We start from the raw sequence: 24,204 nt of genomic DNA on the forward strand, positions 1-24,204 counted from the left end.
GGATGTGATGAGCAAGTTCACTTCTTGGGTGTTTCTGGAACATTTAAAATAACAAAACCCTTCTTTCAAATACGAAAAGATGTGCAAGAAGAAGCGACAAGGCACTAGGCTCCGCTGGGATTTGAACCCAGGATCTCCTGTTTACGAGACAGATGCTTTGCCAGCTAAGCCACGGCGCCTACGCCCGGAAAGATCACAGCACGTGTAACTGAAAAAACGAAAGGGGCCAAAACATGATGACAAAGTATCAAGTTGATGCAGAAGGCAGTCGACAGGTTGAAGCCCCATCTTTTTGAACCCAGGATCTCCTGTTTACGAGACAGGTGCTTTGCCAGCTAAGCCATGGCGCCTACGCCCAATGTCTCCAGATCATGTGACTGAAAAGTAACAAAGGGGCAAAAACTCACAGTAAAATGGAGAAAAACATGCAATGGGATTGTTTAAGAGTTAATGAATGTGTGTACCCTCTTCATGTAGCAACATATCCTTCCCTAGTCACGATTTTGGGGAGATTTCTGCAAATTAAATCAACCACGACTCTCATGGGACTCGAACCCACAACCTTTGAATGCCCACATTACTCAATCTAGAAGTCCAATGCGCTATCCATTGCGCCCCAGAGCCTTGAATGCTGTTCCTGTCCCTGTTCATCAGGAATCAGGCGCATGACAAAACTATTCGCAGGAGAACGGAATAAATCTGTCTACAAAGACAAGGGAGTAGTAAACATAGAGCACACACACTAGGCACCGCTGGGATTTGAACCCAGGATCTCCTGTTTACTAGACAGGCACTTTGACCAGCTAAGCCACGGCGCCATCAACCGGAATGATCACAGCACGTGTAACTGAAAAAACGAAAGGGGCCAAAACATGATGACAAAGTATCAAGTTGATGCAGAAGGCAGTCGACAGGTTGAAGCCCCATCTTTTTGAACCCAGGATCTCCTGTTTACTAGACAGGCACTTTGACCAGCTAAGCCACGGCGCCATCACCCGGAATGATCACAGCACGTGTAACTGAAAAAACAAAAGGGGCCAAAACATGATGACAAAGTATCAAGTTGATGCAGAAGGCAGTCGACAGGTTGAAGCCCCATCTCTAGCAACTGAAAGGTGTGCAGTATTTTCCTCAACGTTTAGAGAATATCTTTTACCCCTGCACGCCACACATTATTCCTACGTCACGTTGCACACGCATCCAGCTTTTGCGAGGATTAATGCCCATCCATCATCTCTTAAATATTTCCAAACTTTGCAGCTTAAAATGGGTAATGAGTAAAACTACATGTCGAGGGGCAATGGCTAGGTTTCCCTAGTCTAAAGATCACAAAAGAATCACACAAACTTCCCAGGCACCGCTGGGATTTGAACCCAGGATCTCCTGTTTACAAGACAGGCGCTTTGACCAGCTAAGCCACGGCGCCAAGTCCAAAAAGCGGTTTTGTGATGACTGTGACTGACCAGTTACAAAGGAGAAAACAAACAATTAAGGAGAGATGGGAATAATGGAAGAGGTCTCGAGACAGGTGCTTTGTCAGCTAAGCCACGGCGCCTACGCCCAATGCCTGCAGATCATGTGACTGAAAAGTAACAAAGGGGCAAAAACTCACAGTAAAATGGAGGAAAACATGCAAAGGGATTGTTTAAGATTTATTGAATGTGTGTACCCTCTTCATGTAGCAACATATCCTTCCGTAGTCACGATTTTGGGGAGTTTTCTGCAAACTAAATATACAACAACTCTGATGGGACTCGAACCCACAACCTTTGAATGCCCACATTACTCAATCTAGAAGTCCAATGCGCTATCCATTGCGCCACAGAGCCTTGAATGCTGTTCTTGTCCCTGTTCATCAGGCATCAGGCGCATGACAAAACTATTCCCAGGAGAACGGAATAAATCTGTCTACAAAGACAAGGGAGTAGTAAACAAAGAGCACACACACTAGGCACCGCTGGCATTTGAACCCAGGATCTCCTGTTTACTAGACAGGCACTTTGACCAGCTAAGCCACGGCGCCATCACCCGGATTGATCACAGCACGTGTAACTGAAAAAATGAAAGGGGCCAAAACATGATGACAAAGTATCAAGTTGATGCAGAAGGCAGTCGACAGGTTGAAGCCCCATCTTTTTGAACCCAGGATCTCCTGTTTACGAGACAGGTGCTTTGTCAGCTAAGCCACGGCGCCTACGCCCAATGTCTCCAGATCATGTGACTGAAAAGTAACAAAGGGGCAAAAACTCACAGTAAAATGGAGGAAAACATGCAAAGGGATTGTTTAAGATTTATTGAATGTGTGTACCCTCTTCATGTAGCAACATATCCTTCCATAGTCACGATTTTGGGGAGTTTTCTGCAAACTAAATATACAACAACTCTGATGGGACTCGAACCCACAACCTTTGAATGCCCACATTACTCAATCTAGAAGTCCAATGCGCTATCCATTGCGCCACAGAGCCTTGAATGCTGTTCTTGTCCCTGTTCATCAGGCATCAGGCGCATGACAAAACTATTCCCAGGAGAACGGAATAAATCTGTCTACAAAGACAAGGGAGTAGTAAACATAGAGCACACACACTAGGCACCGCTGGCATTTGAACCCAGGATCTCCTGTTTACTAGACAGGCACTTTGACCAGCTAAGCCACGGCGCCATCACCCGGATTGATCACAGCACGTGTAACTGAAAAAATGAAAGGGGCCAAAACATGATGACAAAGTATCAAGTTGATGCAGAAGGCAGTCGACAGGTTGAAGCCCCATCTTTTTGAACCCAGGATCTCCTGTTTACGAGACAGGTGCTTTGTCAGCTAAGCCACGGCGCCTACGCCCAATGTCTCCAGATCATGTGACTGAAAAGTAACAAAGGGGCAAAAACTCACAGTAAAATGGAGGAAAACATGCAAAGGGATTGTTTAAGATTTATTGAATGTGTGTACCCTCTTCATGTAGCAACATATCCTTCCGTAGTCACGATTTTGGGGAGTTTTCTGCAAACTAAACATACAACAACTCTGATGGGACTCGAACCCACAACCTTTGAATGCCCACATTACTCAATCTAGAAGTCCAATGTGCTATCCATTTGTTTAGAGAATATCTTTTACCCCTGCACGCCACACATTATTGCTACGTCACGTTGCACACGCATCCAGCTTTTGCGAGGATTAATGCCCATCCATCATCTCTTAAATATTTCCAAACTTTGCAGTTTAAACGGGGTAATGAGTAAAACTACATGTCGAGGGGCAATGGCTAGGTTTCCCTAGTCTAAAGATCACAAAGGAATCACACAAACTTCGCAGGCACCGCTGGGATTTGAACCCAGGATCTCCTGTTTACAAGACAGGCGCTTTGACCAGCTAAGCCACGGCGCCAACTCCAAAATGCGGTTTTGTGATGACTGTGACTGACCAGTTACAAAGGGGAATACAAACAATTAAGGAGAGATGGGAATCATGGAAGAGGTCTCCTTTGACAGGGGTATGGGAACCGAGGTCCACACTGGGGCAGAGTCAGTCATGAATAGATCAGTTTATTTCAAAACCGTCACGGTCTTCATTTTTGATACAACAATTACAGTTTGTGAACTTGACAAAATGTTTTTTAACTGAAACTTGCCACACAAGTCCGATTTTTCTGTGGACTGCTAGACATCCACCATCACTTCAGTGCTGCAATACTGTGCAGGTAAGCAGGATGTGATGAGCAAGTTCACTTCTTGGGTGTTTCTGGAACATTTAAAATAACAAAACCCTTCTTTCAAATACGGAAAGATGTGCAACAAGAAGCGCCAAGGCACTAGGCTCCGCTGGGATTTGAACCCTGAATCTCCTGTTTACGAGACAGGTGCTTTGTCAGCTAAGCCACGGCGCCTACGCCCAATGCCTGCAGATCATGTGACTGAAAAGTAACAAAGGGGCAAAAACTCACAGTAAAATGGAGGAAAACATGCAAAGGGATTGTTTAAGATTTATTGAATGTGTGTACCCTCTTCATGTAGCAACATATCCTTCCGTAGTCACGATTTTGGGGAGTTTTCTGCAAATTAAATCAACCACGACTCTGATGGGACTCGAACCCACAACCTTTGAATGCCCACATTACTCAATCTAGAAGTCCAATGTGCTATCCATTTGTTTAGAGAATATCTTTTACCCCTGCACGCCACACATTATTCCTACGTCACGTTGCACACGCATCCAGCTTTTGCGAGGATTAATGCCCATCCATCATCTCTTAAATATTTCCAAACTTTGCAGTTTAAACGGGGTAATGAGTAAAACTACATGTCGAGGGGCAATGGCTAGGTTTCCCTAGTCTAAAGATCACAAAGGAATCAGACAAACTTCGCAGGCACCGCTGGGATTTGAACCCAGGATCTCCTGTTTACAAGACAGGCGCTTTGACCAGCTAAGCCACGGCGCCAACTCCAAAAAGCGGTTTTGTGATGACTGTGACTGACCAGTTACAAAGGCGAATACAAACAATTAAGGAGAGATGGGAATCATGGAAGAGGTCTCCTTTGACAGGGGTATGGGAACCGTGGTCCACACTGGGGCAGAGTCAGTCATGAATAGATCAGTTTATTTCAAAACCGTCACAGTCTTCATTTTTGATACAACAATTACTGTTTGTGAACTTGACAAAATGTTTTTTAACTGAAACTTGCCACACAAGTCCGATTTTTCTGTGGACTGCTAGACATCCACCATCACTTCAGTGCTGCAATACTGTGCAGGTAAGCAGGATGTGATGAGCAAGTTCACATCTTGGGTGTTTCTGGAACATTTAAAATAACAAAACCCTTCTTTCAAATACGAAAATATGTGCAACAAGAAGCGCCAAGGCACTAGGCTCCGCTGGGATTTGAACCCCGGATCTCCTGTTTACGAGACAGGTGCTTTGCCAGCTAAGCCACGGCGCCTACGCCCAATGCCTCCAGATCATGTGACTGAAAAGTAACAAAGGGGCAAAAACTCACAGTAAAATGGAGGAAAACGTGCAAAGGGATTGTTTAAGAGTTATTGAATGTGTGTACCCTCTTCATGTAGCAACATATCCTTCCGTAGTCACGATTTTGGGGAGTTTTCTGCAAACTAAATCAACCACGACTCTGATGGGACTCGAATCCACAACCTTTAAATGCCCACATTACTCAATCTAGAAGTCCAATGCGCTATCCATTGCGCCACAGAGCCTTGAATGCTGTTCCTGTCCCTGTTCATCAGGCATCAGGCGCATGACAAAACTATTCCCAGGAGAACGGAATAAATCTGTCTACAAAGACAAGGGAGTAGTAAACAAAGAGCACACACACTAGGCACCGCTGGGATTTGAACCCAGGATCTCCTGTTTACGAGACAGGCGCTTTGACCAGCTAAGCCACCGCGCCAACTCCAAAAAGCGGTTTTGTGATGACTGTGACTGACCAGTTACAAAGGAGAAAACAAACAATTAAGGAGAGATGGGAATCATGGAAGAGGTCTCCTTTGACAGGGGTATGGGAACCGAGGTCCACACTGGGGCAGAGTCAGTCATGAATAGATCAGTTTATTTCAAAACCGTCACAGTCTTCATTTTTGATACAACAATTACAGTTTGTGAACTTGACAAAATGTTTTTTAACTGAAACTTGCCACACAAGTCCGATTTTTCTGTGGACTGCTTGACATCCAACATCACTTCAGTGCTGCAATACTGTGCAGGTAAGCAGGATGTGATGAGCAAGTTCACTTCTTGGGTGTTTCTGGAACATTTAAAATAACAAAACCCTTCTTTCTAATACGAAAAGATGTGCAACAAGAAGCGCCAAGGCACTAGGCTCCGCTGGGATTTGAACCCAGGATCTCCTGTTTACGAGACAGGTGCTTTGCCAGCTAAGCCACGGCGCCTACGCCCAATGCCTGCAGATCATGTGACTGAAAAGTAACAAAGGGGCAAAAACTCACAGTAAAATGGTGGAAAACATGCAAAGGGATTGTTTAAGATTTATTGAATGTGTGTACCCTCTTCATGTAGCAACATATCCTTCCGTGGTCACGATTTTGGGGAGTTTTCTGCAAACTAAATCTACCACAACTCTGATGGGACTCGAACCCACAACCTTTGAATGCCCACATTACTCAATCTAGAAGTCCAATGCGCTATCCATTGCGCCACAGAGTCTTGAATGCTGTTCTTGTCCCTGTTCATCAGGCATCAGGCGCATGACGCAAAACTATTCCCAGGAGAACGGAATAAATCTGTCTACAAAGACAAGGGAGTAGTAAACAAAGAGCACAGGTTGAAGCCCCATCTTTTTGAACCCAGGATCTCCTGTTTACTAGACAGGCACTTTGACCAGCTAAGCCACGGCGCCATCACCCGGAATGATCACAGCACGTGTAACTGAAAAAACGAAAGGGGCCAAAACATGATGACAAAGTATCAAGTTGATGCAGAAGGCAGTCGACAGGTTGAAGCCCCATCTCTAGCAACTGAAAGGTGTGCAGTATTTTCCTCAACGTTTAGAGAATATCTTTTACCCCTGCACGCCACACATTATTCCTACGTCACGTTGCACGCGCATCCAGCTTTTGCGAGGATTAATGCCCATCCATCATCTCTTAAATATTTCCAAACTTTGCAGTTTAAACGGGGTAATGAGTAAAACTACATGTCGAGGGGCAATGGCTAGGTTTCCCTAGTCTCAAGATCACAAAGGAATCACACAAAGTTCCCAGGCACAGCTGGGATTTAAAGGCAAGGCAAGGCAAGTTTATTTATATAGCACATTTCATACACAAGTGCAATTCAAAGTGCTTTACATATAATGATTGACAGAAAGAAATGAAATGTATCTTTAAAATGCAAATGATTTAAGATCACAAAAACTTTTTTTAAGAGACAATAAAACAGCAATAAAATTGATTAAAAAATGTTAGTGTATATATGAAAAGAATAAGCAAAATAAAAATAAATTAGAAATAAAAGTGCAGTTGATGTAAACCAGCACAGTGCTCAGGTTGTGAATGCACAGCTAAACAAGTGTGTTTTTAATCTGGATTTAAAAGTAGCTGCTGTTGGTGGATACCTGATGTCTTCTGGAAGCAGATTCCAGCTACGGGTGGCGTAATGGCTAAACACTGACTCGCCCTGTTTTGAATGAACCCTTGTTTTCTCTAGCTGACTTGATCCTGATGATCTGAGAAGTCTGTTTGGTTTATATTCAATGATTATATCTGAGATGTATTTAGGTAAAAGTAAAAAATCAGTCTACAAAGACAAGGGAGGAGTAAACGAAGAGCACACACACAAGGCACTGCTGGGATTTGAACCCAAGGATCTCCTGGGCCCAGTTTTTCAAAAGTGATCCAGTGGGATTTCGGATCACGGATTGGATCAAAACTTGGAAATGGGTTTTTAAAAGCAAAAGAGGGATTCCGAACTAAGATCAGATCATTTAATCCGATCTAACATTTGATCTGGATCAAACCTGCCCTTTGGGTTTTTCAAAACTTTTGACTCGGTTTGGGATCTATTTGATTAAGAAAACAGGATTATCCTGATCCCATCAGAAGGGTACATTTAGTTGTGATTTTTCAAACCAAATAAAATCAGAGAGGTTTTTTTTAAGTGAATGATCACAAAGCCAATGTTTACTGATGATATATACATCATATAATGTTCAGAAATACATCTTCTAAAGGCAGAGATGGAAAGAGCTGCTATTTGTCCTGCAAATTATTTTTGACTATTGGATAGTATTATTTGTGTTTTGACTCAACTCAACTCAACTTTATTTATATAGCGCTTTTTACAATTTTCATTGTTACAAAGCAGCTGTACATGAGACACATTGAATACAAGTATGAATTCTAAATTCTAAAGCAGCCCCCCCGGCCAGGCAGATAGTGCAAAACAATATGCAAACGGTGGTGAGGAACCCAAAACTCCCATCGAGAAAAAAAACCTCAGGGGACCCAGGCCCAACCAGGGGATTCCAGTTCCCCTCTGGCAAAAGCTGCTGCCTCTGCAAAGGCTCAACAGTGCTTGCACAACAAGGCTTAATAAAAATATCAAAAATAAGGATTTAAGATTATCATTAACAATCTAATAGCATTTGAAATGTTGTAGGAAAAACAAAGTTGTCGCGTCCTTTATCCAGCTCTATCATTTTAGCTCTCGTCAGGTCACCGCTTCCCATTCTCAGCTCTGCCATCAGGTCTGGGCATGAACTGCATCCTGCGGTAACCTTGGAACAAAGAGACAAGACTGGCTGAGAGTAGAGTACTGTTCTGCACTCTTTGATGCAACAAGTACATCATTTGTTGTTGGATGTGTTCCTGGTTCCGGTTGATCTAAATAATGCAGCCTAAATCCTCTGAGGATTAATATTATGGAGGTGTAGTGTATGCAAGATTAAAAATATGAGTCTTTAGTCTAGATTTAAACTGACAGAGTGTGTCTGCTTCCCGGACCGTGCAGGGAAGAATATTCCAAAGTTTAGGCGCTAGATAAGAAAATGATCTACCACCTGCACTTGATTTTGAAATTCTAGGTATTACCAACTGACAGGGCGCCTGAGAGCGTAATGTACGTGGAGGTCTGTAATACAATAGAAGTTCATTCAAATACTGCGGAGCTAGACCATGTAGGGCTTTATAGGTAATAACAAGCAAGATCTTAAAGTTAATGCGATGCTTTATAGGTAACCAGTGCAAGGTTGACAGAACCGGAGTTATATGCTCATACTTTTTTGTACGTGTAAGAACTCGAGCTGCCGCGTTTTGAACCAGTTGCAGTTTTTGTAATAGGCCCGCAGGGCAACCACCTAGAAGTGCATTACAGTAATCTAGTCTTGATGTCATGAATGCATGAATTAATTTCTCTGCATCTGACAGTGACAGCATATGACGTAATTTGGATATATTCTTAAAATGGAAAAATGCAATTTTACAGGTGTTGGCGACATGGCTTTCAAATGACAGAGTACTGTCGAATACAACGGCAAGATTTTTAGCTGATGACGAAGATTTTATGGGGCATCCGTCAATCGTTAAGCAGTATTCTTGGTTGTTACGTATGCCGGTTTTTGGTCCAGTTAGTAACACTTCTGTTTTGTCCTTGTTCGGTAGTAAAAAATTGTTAGTTTTTTAAATCAACTATGCATTTCCTTTATTCGATGGAACTGCTGGGTTTCATGAGGCTTCGAGGAAATATAAAGTTGAGTATCATCAGCATAACAGTGAAAGCTAATTCCGTGTCGCTTAATTATATCTCCTAGAGGTAGCATATTGTGAGAATCTGGATTTCGTCCTGTCCTCCACAAATACTGCATCTGTGTTTATTCCAATATACATCATATGTATTCTTATTATTCACTTCTATTCATAATATTTGCTCCTTACTTTCTTGTTGTTTAACCTCGTTGAAAGTTGTATTATGTTTTATGCTTATGTTGATATAAGCATCTGTTGTTCTCCATATCAAGGTTCCTAATGATGCCTATGGACGATTGTTCTGTTATTGTAATATTAAATATGTAATCATATCTGATTGTTCAGGAGGAAAGACTAAACAGAAAGTCTGGTGATTTTCCACTGTTTTGGTGGTTTTATATGACGCCTCCTGAGGCAAACTTATAAGTATTAGTCCTAAAATAATAAACTTTGGACTCTGATTGAACAAGCACCTGGTGTCTGTGTCAAACTTTGTCTCCAGATCTGCAAACTCTGTGTGTTCCGTCGACTATACTCTTCAACCGTAATATTGTTAGACAAGGGGACGTAAGAAGTTTACATTCTTTCACATATATAATGCGAAGAACAGAGCCCTAAGACTGAGCCCTGTGGTATACCGTACTGGACTTGCGATTTGCGGGACACATCATTGTTTATTGCTACAAATTGAAAACGGTCAGATAAATAAGACTTAAACCATTTCAATGCTATTCCGTTAATGCCGATGTAATTTTCGAGTCTATGTAGAAGTATGCTGTGGTCAATGGTGTCAAATGCAGCACTGAGGTCTAGCAGCACCAATAATGAAATACAGCCACGGTCAAACGCTAAAAGCAGATCATTTGTAACTCTGATCAAAGCAGTCTCTGTACTGTGACATGCTCGAAATCCAGACTGGAATTCATCATTAATGTCATTCCTTTGGAGGAAGGAGCATAATTGAGTTGAAACTACTTTTTCCAGAACTTTAGATATAAAAGTTAAAATTCGATATAGGCCTGTAATTCCCTAGTTCTTTAGGGTCGAGTTTTTTTTTTTTTTTAAAAGAGGCCTTATAACAGCCACCTTAAATGATTTAGGCACATGTCCTAATGTCAGAGATGAGTTAATAATACTGAGAAGAGGATCTATAATTTCTGGGATCATTTCTTTCAGTAGTTTTGTAGGTATAGGGTCTAGCATGCATGTTGTTTTGTTATTTAACATTTTAACAAAATAAGGAATGTAAAATGTTTCTGTTTATTACAGTGTTTCTGTTTCTCACAATTAAAAAAAAACAATGGATATTTGTGGCCACCGGTATTTTGCCTACATGTTGTTCTTTGCTAAACCAGTAGGCTACACTGTTGGTTTCATTTAAGGCGCTCGGTCTTGTGAAGGCAAGAGCTCCACTATAACAAGAGCAAAGCATTGGACAGAGGCACGCTTATCAAAACCCAGGATAGAACCAGGGACTTTTAGATCTTTAGTCTAACGCTCTCCCAACAGAGCTATTTCGACCGTGTATGGTCTCGAACCGAGAACCTTTCTCTTGTTAGGCGAACGTGATAACAGGCTGAATAGAGGCTGAATTTGAAAATCCCAAAATGCTTTCAATCAGGCCGATACGGAGTGCAGCTACGTTTTACAACGAAGGCATTTGCTCTGCTTGACGCCAAAACCTGCATACTGTTTCTGCGCGGTCTCGAACCGAGGACCTTTCGCGTGTAAAGCAAACGTGATAACAGCTACACTACAGAAACTGTGACTTTGCCGAAAAACTTGGCAGTCACATATTTTAAGGTGTTTTAGGGCAAGATATTTCAGTTGAGACATCTCAAACAGTCATCTTAGTCTGGAACTAGTCTTAAGCCTTGTCTACGAAAACGTGCATTGAATGCTTAAAGGTTTGTTTAACTTTTCGTTATATACCACTCTATGGCTTAAAGCAGACCATGTCTCTGCTTGGTTTCGAACCGAGGACCTTTTGCGTGTAAAGCAAATGTGATAACCACTACACTACAGAAACTCTGACTTTGGTGAAAAACTTGGCAGTCACAAATTCTAAGGTGTTTCAGGGCAAGATTTTTCAGTTGAGACATCTCAAACAGTCATCTTAGTCTGGTACTAGTCTTAAGCCTTGTCTACGAAACCGTGCATTGAATGCTTTAAGGTTTGTTTAGCTTTTCGTTATATTCCACTCTATGGCTTAAAGCAGGCTATGTTTCTGCTCGGTTTCGAACCGAGGACCTCGCTCGCGGGAGCCAAAAATGGTTAAGCTTAACTTCTCTTAACTTTTCCCATTCATTCTCTATGGTAGTGCTTATCACTAAGGATGCTATATATTTTTGGCCACACGTAAGTTTCATAGCGCTGTTTCCTCTCCGTGGCGGGGCATTCCGTGGCGGGGCATTTAAGTGTCGAGCAGTCATCTGTCAGTCATTCGCTGTGTGGAGGAGGGGAGACCCGTTTTACAATCGGAGAACACGATCGGAGAGAGAACTTTTCCATAAAAAAATCAACGCCATATACTGATGTACAAAGCAGGTAATGCTGTTATATTTTATTGGAAGTGTTATTGGAGTGTTTTGCTTGTAAAGTTGAAAGTTTATTTTTTTCTTCGTCGATCTCTTAATATGTAAGTTAATCAAATGAAATGTTCAGAAAGGTTGCAATACAGTATGATTATATGATACTTTTTAGTCAAATGAAAATTTGCAATACAGTTTATGACACGTGTGATGTAAACTAGCGATCTATCTAACGCTATCTGTTTAACGTATCTGTCAGATGATCTATTTCCATACTTACATAAACACCCTTATGAAAATAAACCATGGTTTATTACAGTTTTAAAAAAAATGTTTACTGTGGTAAAACGATGGGTACCACAAAATATACATGATTTAAAGTCATTTTAATCAGTAACGTTACCACAAAGACACAGATCATTTTCGTAAGGGTAACTCTGTAACCACGGTGTGTGTATTCATGTCTGTCTGTCTATCTGTCTGTCTGTCTATCTATCTATCCTCTTTTTGCCCTCCTCCTCTTCCTCTTCCTCCTCCTCTTCCTCTTTCTTCCTCTTCTTCCTCCTCTTCCTCCTCCTCTTCCTCCTCGCATACGCACTCGTCCTCTCACATTGTTTCTTCTATCCATTCTCAGACTTTCTCCTTCCCACCTTCAACAACCTGTTTGCTCTCTGAACTGGCTTATATTGGTTGTGTCACATCATTTGAAACAAGTTACAGTTTTTCTCAATTGCTAAAACACTAAACCCTATTGTCTGAACCAAATGCTTAGTTGCCTGAACCCACTGATTAAATCAATCCCTCTTTTGGCAAAAACATCAGCACTTTTCACCTGCTGAGACACAACTTGCCAACACATTTTCATTGTGATGCACCCGTGCTGCATAATGGTAAGCACAGGTGACAAAAGTCAAACACAATTAAAGCACAGGTGTCACCATTTGAACACAACAACTCAAAATAGATCACACTTGTGGCTAATGATGTGAGGGAACATATACAGTAAGCCAGTTCAGAGAGCACTGTTTTGTGAGGCCCTACAGTGGATAGAAATCTAAAAGGAAGAGTGTGTGTGAGAGGAGGTCGAGGAAGTCGAGGAAGTCGAGGAGGTCGAGGTGGTCAAGGTGGTCAGCGAAGACAAATAACAGTAATATCTGATGAAATCAGAGCTACTGTGATTGACCTTGTTCTTGTCTATGGTATGAGCATGAGGGAGGCTGGAAAAATGCTACAACCAAACATCAGTAGATTCACTGTGTCCACCATAATGCGAAGATTTAGAGAAGAGAACAGGTAATTACCTTTTTTTGACATTATAGTACAGTATGTAAATGTTGACAGCAATTACTGCATGGCATACTATATACTGTGCCACAGTATACTGTAAGTAAATATATGTTTCAGTACATCACTGTACCAATGTACTGTAGTATTGTAATGAAGGGTTGGTCTAACTGATAGGCCTTGTATTCCATGTATATTGGCCCAGTACGGAGACATGATGCTGTGGCTGAGTAATGCACTTATTTGTATATTTTTGAACTTTATTTTTACATGGGCTTACTGTACACAAGGTTCAAAGGCATAAGATTTCTGTTTGTTTTTACAAGTGCTACGTGTAAATGCACAAGATTTTTATTTTGTTTTTTTGTACGAGTGCTAAATGGACTGGTTTTTTTGTTTTGCAACATGCATTTAGCCTACAGTGAACAATAAACATTTATTTCTCCAGCCTCGTGTCCTGAGCATTATGTTTTCTATTTGTCTATGTAGTGTTTAGTGACTGTTCCGTAGTGTTTTTAATTTTGATTGACTCGGGGCACGATTTGACAACATAGTTCAGTTTTGAGCACAGATTGAACTGTTTTGAGGTGAAAGTATGGTTTTGCTAAAAGAGTCTGAGGTTTTGTGAATGTAGCTTGAAAATTGGGTTTTGTGTTCACAGTTAAGACAAAAGGAGAGCAGCTTTCAAGAAATGTGTCTTAGCAATCGAGAAAAACTGTAAATCAATTTTGAGTGGTTGTGTTCAATAAATGACATGTGTTCTCTTTTAGTATTTGATTGTTGCCACTTGTGTTTACCAGTATGGATGAAATGTGCATTAGAGTGCAGAATGGGTTTTGAGAATGAGATTGTGTTTAGAGTTTTTGCGAAAAGTCTAAGTGAGATCTGCATATTGTGTTTTACCATGTGAAAGGGTGTAAGGTAATGACAACAGACTGCACAAATAGCTAAATGAGTTCAGGCAACTGAGAACTTGGTTCAGCCAATGGGCTTAAGTGTTTTAGCAATCGAGAAAAACTGTAATATGTAACCGCTTGTTTTCCAAAGCTTTCTGTCACACCATAGGACATGTATGAATTATTTGTAAACTACCCATACACACACACAAAATGTAATGTATTCCTATTATGTCAAAGTTTCATTTAAAGCATCATTGCTTAAGTCTTCAGACTCAGAGTATAATTGAGAAATGATTGTAATAAGAGGATTTTGTGTTTGAGAAGGTGCCGAACAGTTTACAATACTTGCAATACTTTACCAGGGTTTAAATAAATGTAAAACATATTAGTGACACTTTAATATTACTGTAATATAGTTATTGTATTATTTAATTTCATTAAGTATGTAAATGTGGTCATAATTTCAGGTCAGCAACATGCAGAAACCCGTTTTTTTCCCCGGGAGAGTCAAAGTGTCTTTAGGAAAGGGCCATCAGGCCATTTACGCCATGACCCATCAGAAGAGGCAAGAAGAATTAAAGACAACCCTTTACTGCAGGACAAATCAGTACCTCGGAGAGAAGAGCTGGTCAGGATCAATGCCCGTTCTGTCGTGTTACAGAGAGGAGGGGATGTATCAGACAGGCGAGAGGTGTTAGGAGAATACATCCTTCAGTTTGGCAAGTACAAAGCCAAGTCCTTCAGGTGGTTACTGGAGAATGATGTCGGCTATACTTTTTACCTGTCCAGTAAGGTTGAGGAGGAAGAACAGGCTGGGCAGTTCAACCCAGAGGGTCCTGGCAAAGATAGCCTCATTTCCTTTCTTGAATACGCAAGAAGCTTTAAGGAAATTGAGGATCTTAAACTATATCTATCTCAAAGGCCAGATCCATTGCCAGTTTTTAGCGACAATGACAATATTGGATAGGATTGGATTCAATTTATTGTCATTACACATGTACAAGTACAATGCAACGAAATGTATCAAGAAAGAAATACAGCATAACATGAGGAAGGTGAGGAGAAAAACAAGCACACAGTACACATAGACAAGACTTGCAACAGGGTAAGTAATCCAGCTCCGGCAAGCAGCCATCCGGTCCTGCAAACATTACGGCGCTTAACACAGACCCGCTTGCCAAGCTGGCGGGTCAAAGCTACGGAGATTTAGAATCGGTCAGTGTCTGTGTTTGTGTGTGTGTCTGTATGAGGGATAAGGTCCAAAAGTCTGTGTGTGTGTGTGTGTGTGTGTGTATGATGGGGGAGGGAACGCAAGAGCGTCTCGCCACATTGCCCTTCAGGGTTGTTTCTCCAGTATCGGCCTCGGCCAAGGCCAATCCTGGTACAGGGGGGCCGAAAAGATAAGATTGCAGTTGTTTAGTCTTGAGGCGAGTAAACCGCATTCCAATTCCACGGCTACTCTCTTTGTCCATTTTGGTCTCTAGCATCATCAAATTTCCTTTCCATAGCCGTGAGCTTTTCAAGATATAATCCATATTGCGATTAATAGTCTCAGTCTCAGTGCTGACCGCTCTTCCCACGGCCTCCGTCAAAACGGGAAGCCTTTTGAGGCCATTGACAGCCGTTCCTGTTTTAAGAATTTTTCGATAACCCAGGGCAAAGCATAATCCAATCAGCATAATGCCTGTTATCATGGTTCCTTAAAGGTAGATATCTTCAATGTCCTCCACGGAAAGAGCCGCCAGACACACGATCCGCCATCTCTCCCACGCGTCCATCGTGTAGCCAGCTGCGAACGTTCCGTCAGGGCATTCAGGTTCACCCGAACCTTTGTTTCTCGTCGAAACTGGTGTCAATTGCGGGACCAGTTGATCAGATCCATAGTTTCCAAGTTTTCGAGAACAGTGCAGAGAGAGTCTCTAAATAGATGAGACGAGACAAGACAGGAGACAAAGCAGGGAAGATATGGCAAGGACGGGGAGAGAGAAAATGCGACCGCCTCCGATGAGAGTCAAACGAAAATTTTATATTCCAATATAATCCAATATTGTTGGATTTGGAATAAGAGCACAAGACACTTGGAGGAAAATTTGGAATACCAGGGCTGATGGAGATGCTGCTTTTATAACAAGGCAGAAATGTGTTCTGGGCAGAAAATTTATAAGTTGCAGCAGTATCTTTCAAAGCAACAAATACATTTGACTGAAAACCATCCTCCTTTCCCCTCAACATCAACTTCCTCTGCAAGACCACATGTTCCTTCACGTGCTGCCTCTGACCATCCAGGTGAGTTAATAAAGTTCACACATATTTGCTTAAATTTATTCTTGAAGCCTACTGATGCATTTGTTTCGTTTTATAGAAATAGAGGAGGATGAGGAACTGGATAGGATGATGCTGAGTCTTTCTCCAACAAAATATCTCACACAGATAGGTAAGTGAATCAAGAATCATGTCATGTTTGTTATATATAAATAAACCATGTCAACAAACTGCACATACTTCAGTGAAACTATTCAAATTATAATGTTTATTTTATAGGATCATCTGGAGCCACTGGATCCACAGTTTTGTCTACAACAGGTTATTTTCCACAGTTTTGGAGGCATATTTATTTTATCAGTTTGGGAGGCATATTCTGTTACATACATACTTATCCTCCATTTGTGATGCTTTATTATCATATTTATGGTTCTGGCAGTGTTCTTGCCTGTTCTAAAAAACATGTTCTTTTGTTCTAACTACTGTTAAGGGTTGAACATACCAGTGGTGAGGGTGAGTGCACTTCATGAATTGAATGCATGCTATTTAAAGTAGTTTTATTTGTTGTTATTAGTAGCATTTTTACAATAAGGCATGTAATAATACTCTAAATAAAATTACTCTAGCGATTTGTTTTGACAGCCAAGTCAATAAAAAAACGCACGTGTGTTTGTGCGTGTGTATTTGCGTGTACCTGAGTGCGTGCATTTGCGTGTGCCTGAGTGCGTGCATTTGCGTGTGCCTGAGTGCGTGGGTGTATTTGCATGTGCCTGCCTGCGTGTGTGTGCGTGCATTGACTTTACTGTTCCATGCAGTTCTACCAAAGCCTCCACCAACATCACATGGAGTCTTCAGTTCTCCTGTTCCGCCAGCTCCGCCAGCTCCTGTGCGTAGACCTTCTTCCCAGGGTGAAGGCTCTGTAGCCCTTCCAGCACCAGCTGCACAATCAGCACCTCCACCAATGTCCTCTACACGGACAGAAGCCCCCGTTCCCACCTACCTGACCGAAAAAGGTTGTCAAAACAAGACACATTGTGTGCATTAAATGTTTAAAATATGTTGTGTGTGTATATGTTTATATGTATGTATATATATATATATATATATATGCTGTTTGTATTTATATCCAATATATATGTATATACTGTTTGTATTTATATATATATATATATATAAATGTCTTCCATGCAGTTCTATCATCGCAGACTCCTGTTCCATTAGGTCATGTGCACAGACCTTCTTCACAGGGTGAAGGCTCTGTACGCCCTCCAGGAGCCCCTGTTCCCACCTACCTGACCAAAAAAGGTAGTCAAGACAATTAATGACACATCATGTATATATATATGATACATTTGCTTGACAAGGAAAGTAGGTCAGTAGAAATAAGTCAAACTAAAGATTCTTTTTCTTACACCATTGACAGATTGTTTTGCTTGTTTTAAACTTTTCTTTTCATAAAACAAGACAATATACAGTATCTTAAGTCACTGTTCGTGTCAAGTAATTGTATCTTGATTTAAGATTTCTTTAGAACATTTTACTAGAAAACAAGACAAAAATGCTTAGTAAGAAATTATGTTTTTCCAGTGTATAATTTCCTTTTCTTTCTGTTCCTTGCAGTTCTACCACCACAGTCTCCACTGGGTGAAGGCTCTGTACACCCTCCAGCCCCTGCTACACAACCAGAACCTACAGTAGCTGCACCAATGTCCTCTACACGGACAGAAGCCCCTGTTCCCAGCTATTTGCAAGATATTAGCCGCTGGAACTGCTCACTCCATCAAAACATTTCGATGAAAACAGAGATGGAGTCCATGGGGTTTTGGCCAAGATCACAACCAGTAAGACACCTCATGAATATGGTCTCCTTGTGGCGCTATCCACCTCAGCCTGAGCTGATAGAGACAACCACAGACCTTCCATCAGCAAAGTACTTCCAGCTCCATCCCTTTTTCATTTGGAAACCTGAGCACAGTATTATGGAAAGGGTTAGAAACAACTACATCCTGCCTTGTCTCTACAGCTGTCCAAATCCTCATGTTATCTCTTCTGGTGTGGGAAGACCCCCGAGTGATTCTTGGAACTAGCGGACAATACTACGTCCTTGCTTCACGTCTGTGCTGTAAGGCATGCAAAAAATACTGGTTCTCTGACAAACCTCTGTGGCTGGATATGCTACCTCAGCGTTCCAGAAACATCTTGCCAGCTTTCCTCACCCACAAAAAGGCAATCTGTAAAACAGTAATGGACGAACTGAGGCGCTCTGGAAAATCCCCAAACGACATGGCCAACAGATGTGTGAGGTGCTTCGCCTTAAATATGAAAGAGCCCACCTGGCCTACCTTCTCAGCGTGCACAATGTCAGGGATGCTGAAGCAGGGCTTTATGGCCAGAAGACTATCACTGGGGCACTGAGGAAGGATGACACACCAGCACCGTTTGGGGGTTATGAAGATACTTATGGGTGGCATGTGGTGTCTGTGACAGCACATTATCTGGTAGAGTGCCTTCTTCAAGAATATCAGCGACAGGGAGCAAATCTCACTCAGCTCCCACAAGGCACTTTTGGACAGGTGTTCAGGTCAGATCATACACGAAAAGTTGCTCGAAAAGTGACCCTCTCATCTGGCACAATGTCATTTTATGCTGTTATGAATGAGAACTGGATGATCCTGTCCTGGGTGATGCTGCAGTCTGAGAGTGAGCAGTCTCTGGAGTCAATGTACTGTGGGCTGGCCAATCGGCACAGTGCTGCTGGCATTCCCAAAGCCAAGTACCAGTGGGTGGACAGGTACGAATCATCACATTACACATCACATCAAGAAGTGTAACCGAAAGTAATGAATTTATTTAACTGAATTTTTCCTTTTTGTGTTCTTAGGGACTGCTGTGCCGCTTTCAGAGTGATGGACCCAGCACCTCATGAGCACCAACAGTGGGAAGCCTGGAGGACCACAGATGCTATAGTGGCAGAGGTTACATCAGGAAACCTCAGTAATTTAAGTGCCTCTTGCTGGAAATACAATGAGGGAATGGATGTTAAACTGGACTTGATTCACTGTATGCGGCGATTTACGAGGGAGCGTGTGTCAGAGCACCATCCTTTGTATAGCTCCTTCTGCCAGTTCCTCTCTTCTGCCTTCTCTGTAGTGGATCAGAGTGATCTGGAGGAAGTGAAAAAAGCATACAGATTCTGTGGTATTGAACCTGCTAATCCCACCAAGCAGCACATCAGAGAGCACTGCAGGACAAAAGTACCTCATCCCAGAGAGCTGGTCCAAAGAGTGCAAGACGTCCTTAAACATTTCCATCTTGCAAAGGATCCCAACAACATCAGCGGCTGGTGGACCTGAAACAGCCTGGGTTGGTCCTGCCGGGAGTGTTTGACCCTGTGTTAATAATGGAGTTAAACAGGGCATCTGTGAGGGTGACAGGGCAACCCAAATATCCAGCCTTGTACGTCACCAGCAGGGACACAGGAGAGAGGTTTGGCCTAGAGTATGTGAAGCCAGGCTGTCGAGCAGTGCCTCTTGATTTTAACAAAAACAAAAGCAGGAAGACAGACCTAGGTGATGTGGAGATGCAAGAAGAGTTTTCATCTGGCTTTGAGTTCTCTCTTCCATCTCAGGTACTCCTTTAATTTTTATAATAAGAGCGTTCTACATCCAACCACAAAGCAGCACATAAGCAGGTACATAAAACACCTTGCTAAGAAGAAAAACACAAACCCGTCTCTGAACACCAGCCCGGAAAAGCTCCTTGAGACACAGCAGTTATGGCAGCGTCTTCATTCAGGCAGTGAAACTGTTAGTGTTCCAGTGAAAACACTGCCACCTGCCCCATTTAATCCACCGGCAAAGAGCGTTCCTGAGGCTGTTCCCCTGGACAAGGCAATGCTTGAGAAGATGGTTAAGGACATTCTAGAGAAGCATCAGGCAGTACAGCATCAACAGCAGCAGATGCAAAAAACGCTAACTAGATCTTGTTTAGCTTGTGGCCAGCCAAAGTCTCGCTACCTGGGTGATGGCTCCTCAGTACATTTATTTTATCAGGCTGGTGATGTTAAGTACGTCTACTGCTCCAAGAAAGTATTTGACAAATACTCAGCAGAAGGCTTGACAAATCCCAGAATGTCTTTTGAAGATTTTTCAACCACTCCCTTCTTTCAGCGTGAACTGGGGACCTTAAAACAGAGAGGGGCAGAGAAGAAGAGGGTGATTGAGGAGAGAAGCAAGAGGAAGTCCATAGTGGAGCATCCTACTGGTCATTTCTGCAGATTCTTCCACCAGCCACTGAAACAAGGACTGAACAGTCCTCATTTTCACACTGGTTTCCCTGGAATGGCAGGCAAATACATTTACTGTCCTGCTAAAGTGTTTTCCCTGTATCAGGCTCAGGGAATGACTGCGGAAATGTCATGGAGAGACTTTCAGCAGTCTCCATTCTATGTGGCTGAGAAGCAGAGGTGGATGGAGGATAAGAAAAAATTACTTGACTGTGCAACATTACACAAACTGGGCATGTCATATCAGACTGCCAAAGATTCTAAGTTTATGTATTTTGAGCAGGACTTCCTGCTCAGCTACTGTTCGGACGCTCACGCTTACTGCTCCGCGCTTTGCTCTATCGCTTTGACATTTTATCCCCTATTTCTTCTTTTATTTTATTTCCTTTTATCACCTAATTTTAACTTTAGCAAATCAGCACAGTGCTCATACGACAAAGTTTGGATTACTACAAAAACTGAGAATTCTTTTACCCGACCAGCTTACATTCCGGGAAAGGAAAACACAACTGCCCAAAGGATAAGAGAAAATGCCTCTTCTGGAATCTACTTGCTGCACAAACTGCCACAGACTTTTACAAAGGATTGCAGTTCTTGAAACAAAGTTACTTACGAGACCACCAAACCAGACGGAGCACACAACGGAGCTTCGACATGGACACCCTCAGCATACCGGTGAGTCCCATGAAACTAGTGCTCCTCGACAGGTAGAGAAACAAGCTGATCGACTTACTAATCGATGGCACAAACAGGGAGCGAGACCCAAAGGCACTCGAGACATCAGACTGTCACGAGCATCACATATTACTGCAGTAGCATCCTCTACCCCAGATACAGCTCTGACAAGGATTGCAAACACTAGTCTCCTACCACCGCCTATACATCTTGAGAACAGATTTGAAGTGCTAATGAATGTAAATGAGGAATCCCCAAACGTGATGAATGTGATCGAACACAGACTGAATGGGCCAGTAGCTAACACTGATGCTAACTGGCGCTGCAGGTTGAGCAGACACCGGCACTCCGCTCAGAGAGCAGCAGAGCCCAGGACTCTGATAGTGGGGGACTCCATAATCAGAAACATTAGCGGCAGGGATACAACTACGTGCTGCCTTCCACAAGCAACAACTTCTGATGTTAACAGGGAACTTCAGAATATTCTGATGAAACATAAGACTGCAAATCAACTCATCATTCATGTGGGGAAGAATGATATTCATAAAGAGCAGTCAGAACTCCTTAAGAAGGATTTCAATGAACTTTTTGAAACACTTGAAAGACTGGAAGTTCAAACATTCATCAGTGGACCTCTCCCAGCAAGAGGAACAAACAGGTTTTCACGGTTACTTGGGCTAAATACGTGGCTGCAAAAAACCTGCAATATAAAAGGAGTGAACTTCATTGACAATTTCAATCTTTTCTGGAGTCAGAGACAACTCTTTCATCGGGATGGGCATCACCCAAACAAACTTGGTTCAATAGTGTTAAAGGATAATATTTACTTCTCCCTCAATCATCCTTCTGCAGTTTGTGCCAATCCACTCAATCTGAACGGCACACACACATCTGGACACAGTATGAATGACCATGGGACTTCACTTCAGCAGCAAAATGGACATGATAACACCACTCCACCACAACAACCTCTGCTCACGGACACAATCTCAGCTGAGCCCTGCCCACAGAGCTCATCACAGACAGACATATCAGAACTGCTTGAAGATTCAGCACCCAAGGACGACTTCCTGGAAAACAGCCAGGGAGGCCAGGACTTCATATCACAACCTCCGATAACAGCAGAGCAACGGGACCTTTCACCAGACACCTTTTCCCTCTCACTAGCCTCGCCCCTTCTGTGCTTCTCACAGAAAATGGAAGAACTGGTGTATGCTGGAACCAGACTATCCCACTCTTTTGCTGCAAGCCCCCAGATAACAACCAAAAAAAGACAGGCTCCATTACCACCAACTTCGAAGCCAGCAGCAAAGCTTGCGGGCCCAGCTCGCCCTACCGCTCCTGTGAGAATTCTTCGGTCTCTGCCACAACGCCAGGCCCCACACCTTCCTTCATCTGCTCGAGGTGAACCGAAAACAACTGATACCAGCTCTCAGTGATGTGTGTCGGGTCCCCGTTTTGATAACAGTAACTTTCTCAAATGTTTACAGAACAAGCGGGAACCCAGTGTGCCTGCATCTTCCTCTATTGCTGTTCTATTACAAGATAGAAAGTCTAAGGCCTTCAATAGCCGTACTGCAAACCTAACTAATCTGGTGCCTATTACACGTCGAACTAATATTGCTGTGGGGATAAGTAAGACTGTTAAGTTAGCACTCCTTAACATCCGCACACTTAAAAATAAATCACTTCTAGTCAACGACTTAATAACCACAAACAATCTGGATTTTATTTGCTTCTGAATGAAACCTGGCTAGAAGACAGCTGCAGTGCAACAATCCTAAATGAAGCAGCCCCCCCTAACTTTACTTTTATGAGTGTTTGCAGAGCTGTTAAGAGAGGTGGGGGTCTAGCTGCTCTTTTTAAAGATATCTATCAATGTAAGCAAAAATCATTTGGGAATTATTTGTCTTTCGAATATCTGGGTATTGTGTTAAAAGGTGCTCCACGCATTTTACTTATCATTATTTACAGGCCTCCAAAATACTCTCCAGCCTTTGCTGAGGACTTTACAGAACTGTTATCGACAATTACCTCAGAGTTTAACTGTTTTGCCATTGCTGGAGATTTTAACATCCACATAGATAATGCAGAAACCAATATGGCAAAAGAAATCAATACTGTTTTAAAAACTTTTGATCTTACTCAGCATGTACATGCACCCACACACAATCGTGGGCACACTCTAGATTTACTTATCAGTAAGGGTCTAAACATTTCATCGATTGTTATCAAGGATTTAGCACTGTCTGATCATTTCTGTATTTTCTTTGATATATTGATCTCTCCTGCCACTGAAGCTAGGTCTGTGTGTGTCAAGAAGAGATGCTTAAATGAGAACACTAGTGTACTATTTATGAAGGCTATATCCTTAACACCAAGCATATCTGCAGACTCTGTTGATTTTCTCCTTGATTCCTTTAACTCAAAAGTTAAAACTGTAATTGATGATATTGCTCCTGTGAAAGTCAGGAAGAAGAGTGGCAGACAAAAAACACCTTGGAGAAACTCAACAGCAGTGCAAAATATGAAAAGACAATGCAGAAAAGCAGAACGCATATGGCGGAAGACAAAACTTGTAGTCCATTATAACATCTACAAAGACAGCCTACATGCTTTTAATATGGAACTAGGCAAAGCTAGACAGACTTTCTTCTCAAATATTATAAACAGTAATTTAAACAACACACGCACTCTTTTTGCTACTGTAGAGAGACTGACAAACCCGCCAAACCAGATTCCCAGTGAAATGCTCTCAGACAACAAGTGCAGTGAGTTTGCTTCTTTCTTCTGTGAGAAAATCAATAATATCAGAAAGGTGATCAGCACATCCTTGAGTTGCCCTGGGGTTAGACAGATAATCAAACCACCTGAGAAAGTTGTTACTATGTCTGACTTCAAAGAAATTGATGGCACAATTTTGGAAGAAACCGTACAACACCTTAAAACATCAACCTGTTCTCTTGACACACTTCCCACATCATTTTTCAAAAGTGTGTTAAACAGCTTAGAAGCAGATCTTCTAGAAGTGGTAAATGCCTCACTTCTCTCTGGGAG

At 42.2% G+C, this 24,204-nt stretch overlaps 1 protein-coding gene and 13 non-coding genes across 14 annotated transcripts; 1 reads left to right on the forward strand and 13 right to left on the reverse strand.

The window, feature by feature from the left end:
- Positions 1 to 106: 106 nt before the first annotated feature.
- trnat-cgu (transfer RNA threonine (anticodon CGU)) lies at positions 107 to 179 on the reverse strand. The gene has a single exon. It is a non-coding gene; the product is annotated as a tRNA-Thr (tRNA).
- A 565-nt stretch (positions 180 to 744) lies between these two features.
- On the reverse strand, positions 745 to 818 carry trnat-agu (transfer RNA threonine (anticodon AGU)). Its single transcript has one exon. It is a non-coding gene; the product is annotated as a tRNA-Thr (tRNA).
- Positions 819 to 1,352: 534 nt separating this feature from the next.
- On the reverse strand, positions 1,353 to 1,426 carry trnat-ugu (transfer RNA threonine (anticodon UGU)). The gene has a single exon. It is a non-coding gene; the product is annotated as a tRNA-Thr (tRNA).
- A 313-nt stretch (positions 1,427 to 1,739) lies between these two features.
- trnar-ucu (transfer RNA arginine (anticodon UCU)) lies at positions 1,740 to 1,829 on the reverse strand. The gene is given in 2 exon segments: positions 1,740 to 1,775; positions 1,793 to 1,829. It is a non-coding gene; the product is annotated as a tRNA-Arg (tRNA).
- A 120-nt stretch (positions 1,830 to 1,949) lies between these two features.
- trnat-agu (transfer RNA threonine (anticodon AGU)) lies at positions 1,950 to 2,023 on the reverse strand. Its single transcript has one exon. It is a non-coding gene; the product is annotated as a tRNA-Thr (tRNA).
- A 355-nt stretch (positions 2,024 to 2,378) lies between these two features.
- On the reverse strand, positions 2,379 to 2,468 carry trnar-ucu (transfer RNA arginine (anticodon UCU)). The gene is given in 2 exon segments: positions 2,379 to 2,414; positions 2,432 to 2,468. It is a non-coding gene; the product is annotated as a tRNA-Arg (tRNA).
- A 120-nt stretch (positions 2,469 to 2,588) lies between these two features.
- Positions 2,589 to 2,662, reverse strand: trnat-agu (transfer RNA threonine (anticodon AGU)). Its single transcript has one exon. It is a non-coding gene; the product is annotated as a tRNA-Thr (tRNA).
- A 649-nt stretch (positions 2,663 to 3,311) lies between these two features.
- trnat-ugu (transfer RNA threonine (anticodon UGU)) lies at positions 3,312 to 3,385 on the reverse strand. The gene has a single exon. It is a non-coding gene; the product is annotated as a tRNA-Thr (tRNA).
- Positions 3,386 to 4,362: 977 nt separating this feature from the next.
- trnat-ugu (transfer RNA threonine (anticodon UGU)) lies at positions 4,363 to 4,436 on the reverse strand. The gene has a single exon. It is a non-coding gene; the product is annotated as a tRNA-Thr (tRNA).
- A 426-nt stretch (positions 4,437 to 4,862) lies between these two features.
- Positions 4,863 to 4,935, reverse strand: trnat-cgu (transfer RNA threonine (anticodon CGU)). The gene has a single exon. It is a non-coding gene; the product is annotated as a tRNA-Thr (tRNA).
- A 394-nt stretch (positions 4,936 to 5,329) lies between these two features.
- On the reverse strand, positions 5,330 to 5,403 carry trnat-cgu (transfer RNA threonine (anticodon CGU)). Its single transcript has one exon. It is a non-coding gene; the product is annotated as a tRNA-Thr (tRNA).
- Positions 5,404 to 5,829: 426 nt separating this feature from the next.
- Positions 5,830 to 5,902, reverse strand: trnat-cgu (transfer RNA threonine (anticodon CGU)). Its single transcript has one exon. It is a non-coding gene; the product is annotated as a tRNA-Thr (tRNA).
- A 184-nt stretch (positions 5,903 to 6,086) lies between these two features.
- Positions 6,087 to 6,176, reverse strand: trnar-ucu (transfer RNA arginine (anticodon UCU)). Its single transcript is given in 2 exon segments — positions 6,087 to 6,122; positions 6,140 to 6,176. It is a non-coding gene; the product is annotated as a tRNA-Arg (tRNA).
- Positions 6,177 to 18,481: 12,305 nt separating this feature from the next.
- On the forward strand, positions 18,482 to 19,540 carry LOC130421276 (uncharacterized). Its single transcript, XM_056749077.1, has 2 exons — positions 18,482 to 18,978; positions 19,069 to 19,540. Exons 1-2 carry the CDS (start codon positions 18,482 to 18,484, stop codon positions 19,538 to 19,540), a joined length of 969 nt encoding a protein of 322 aa, XP_056605055.1.
- The last annotated feature ends 4,664 nt before the right edge of the window (positions 19,541 to 24,204 follow it).

Source organism: Triplophysa dalaica, chromosome 5 (assembly GCF_015846415.1).
Source record: "Triplophysa dalaica isolate WHDGS20190420 chromosome 5, ASM1584641v1, whole genome shotgun sequence".
In the NCBI taxonomy this organism is placed as follows: Eukaryota; Metazoa; Chordata; class Actinopteri; order Cypriniformes; family Nemacheilidae; genus Triplophysa; species Triplophysa dalaica.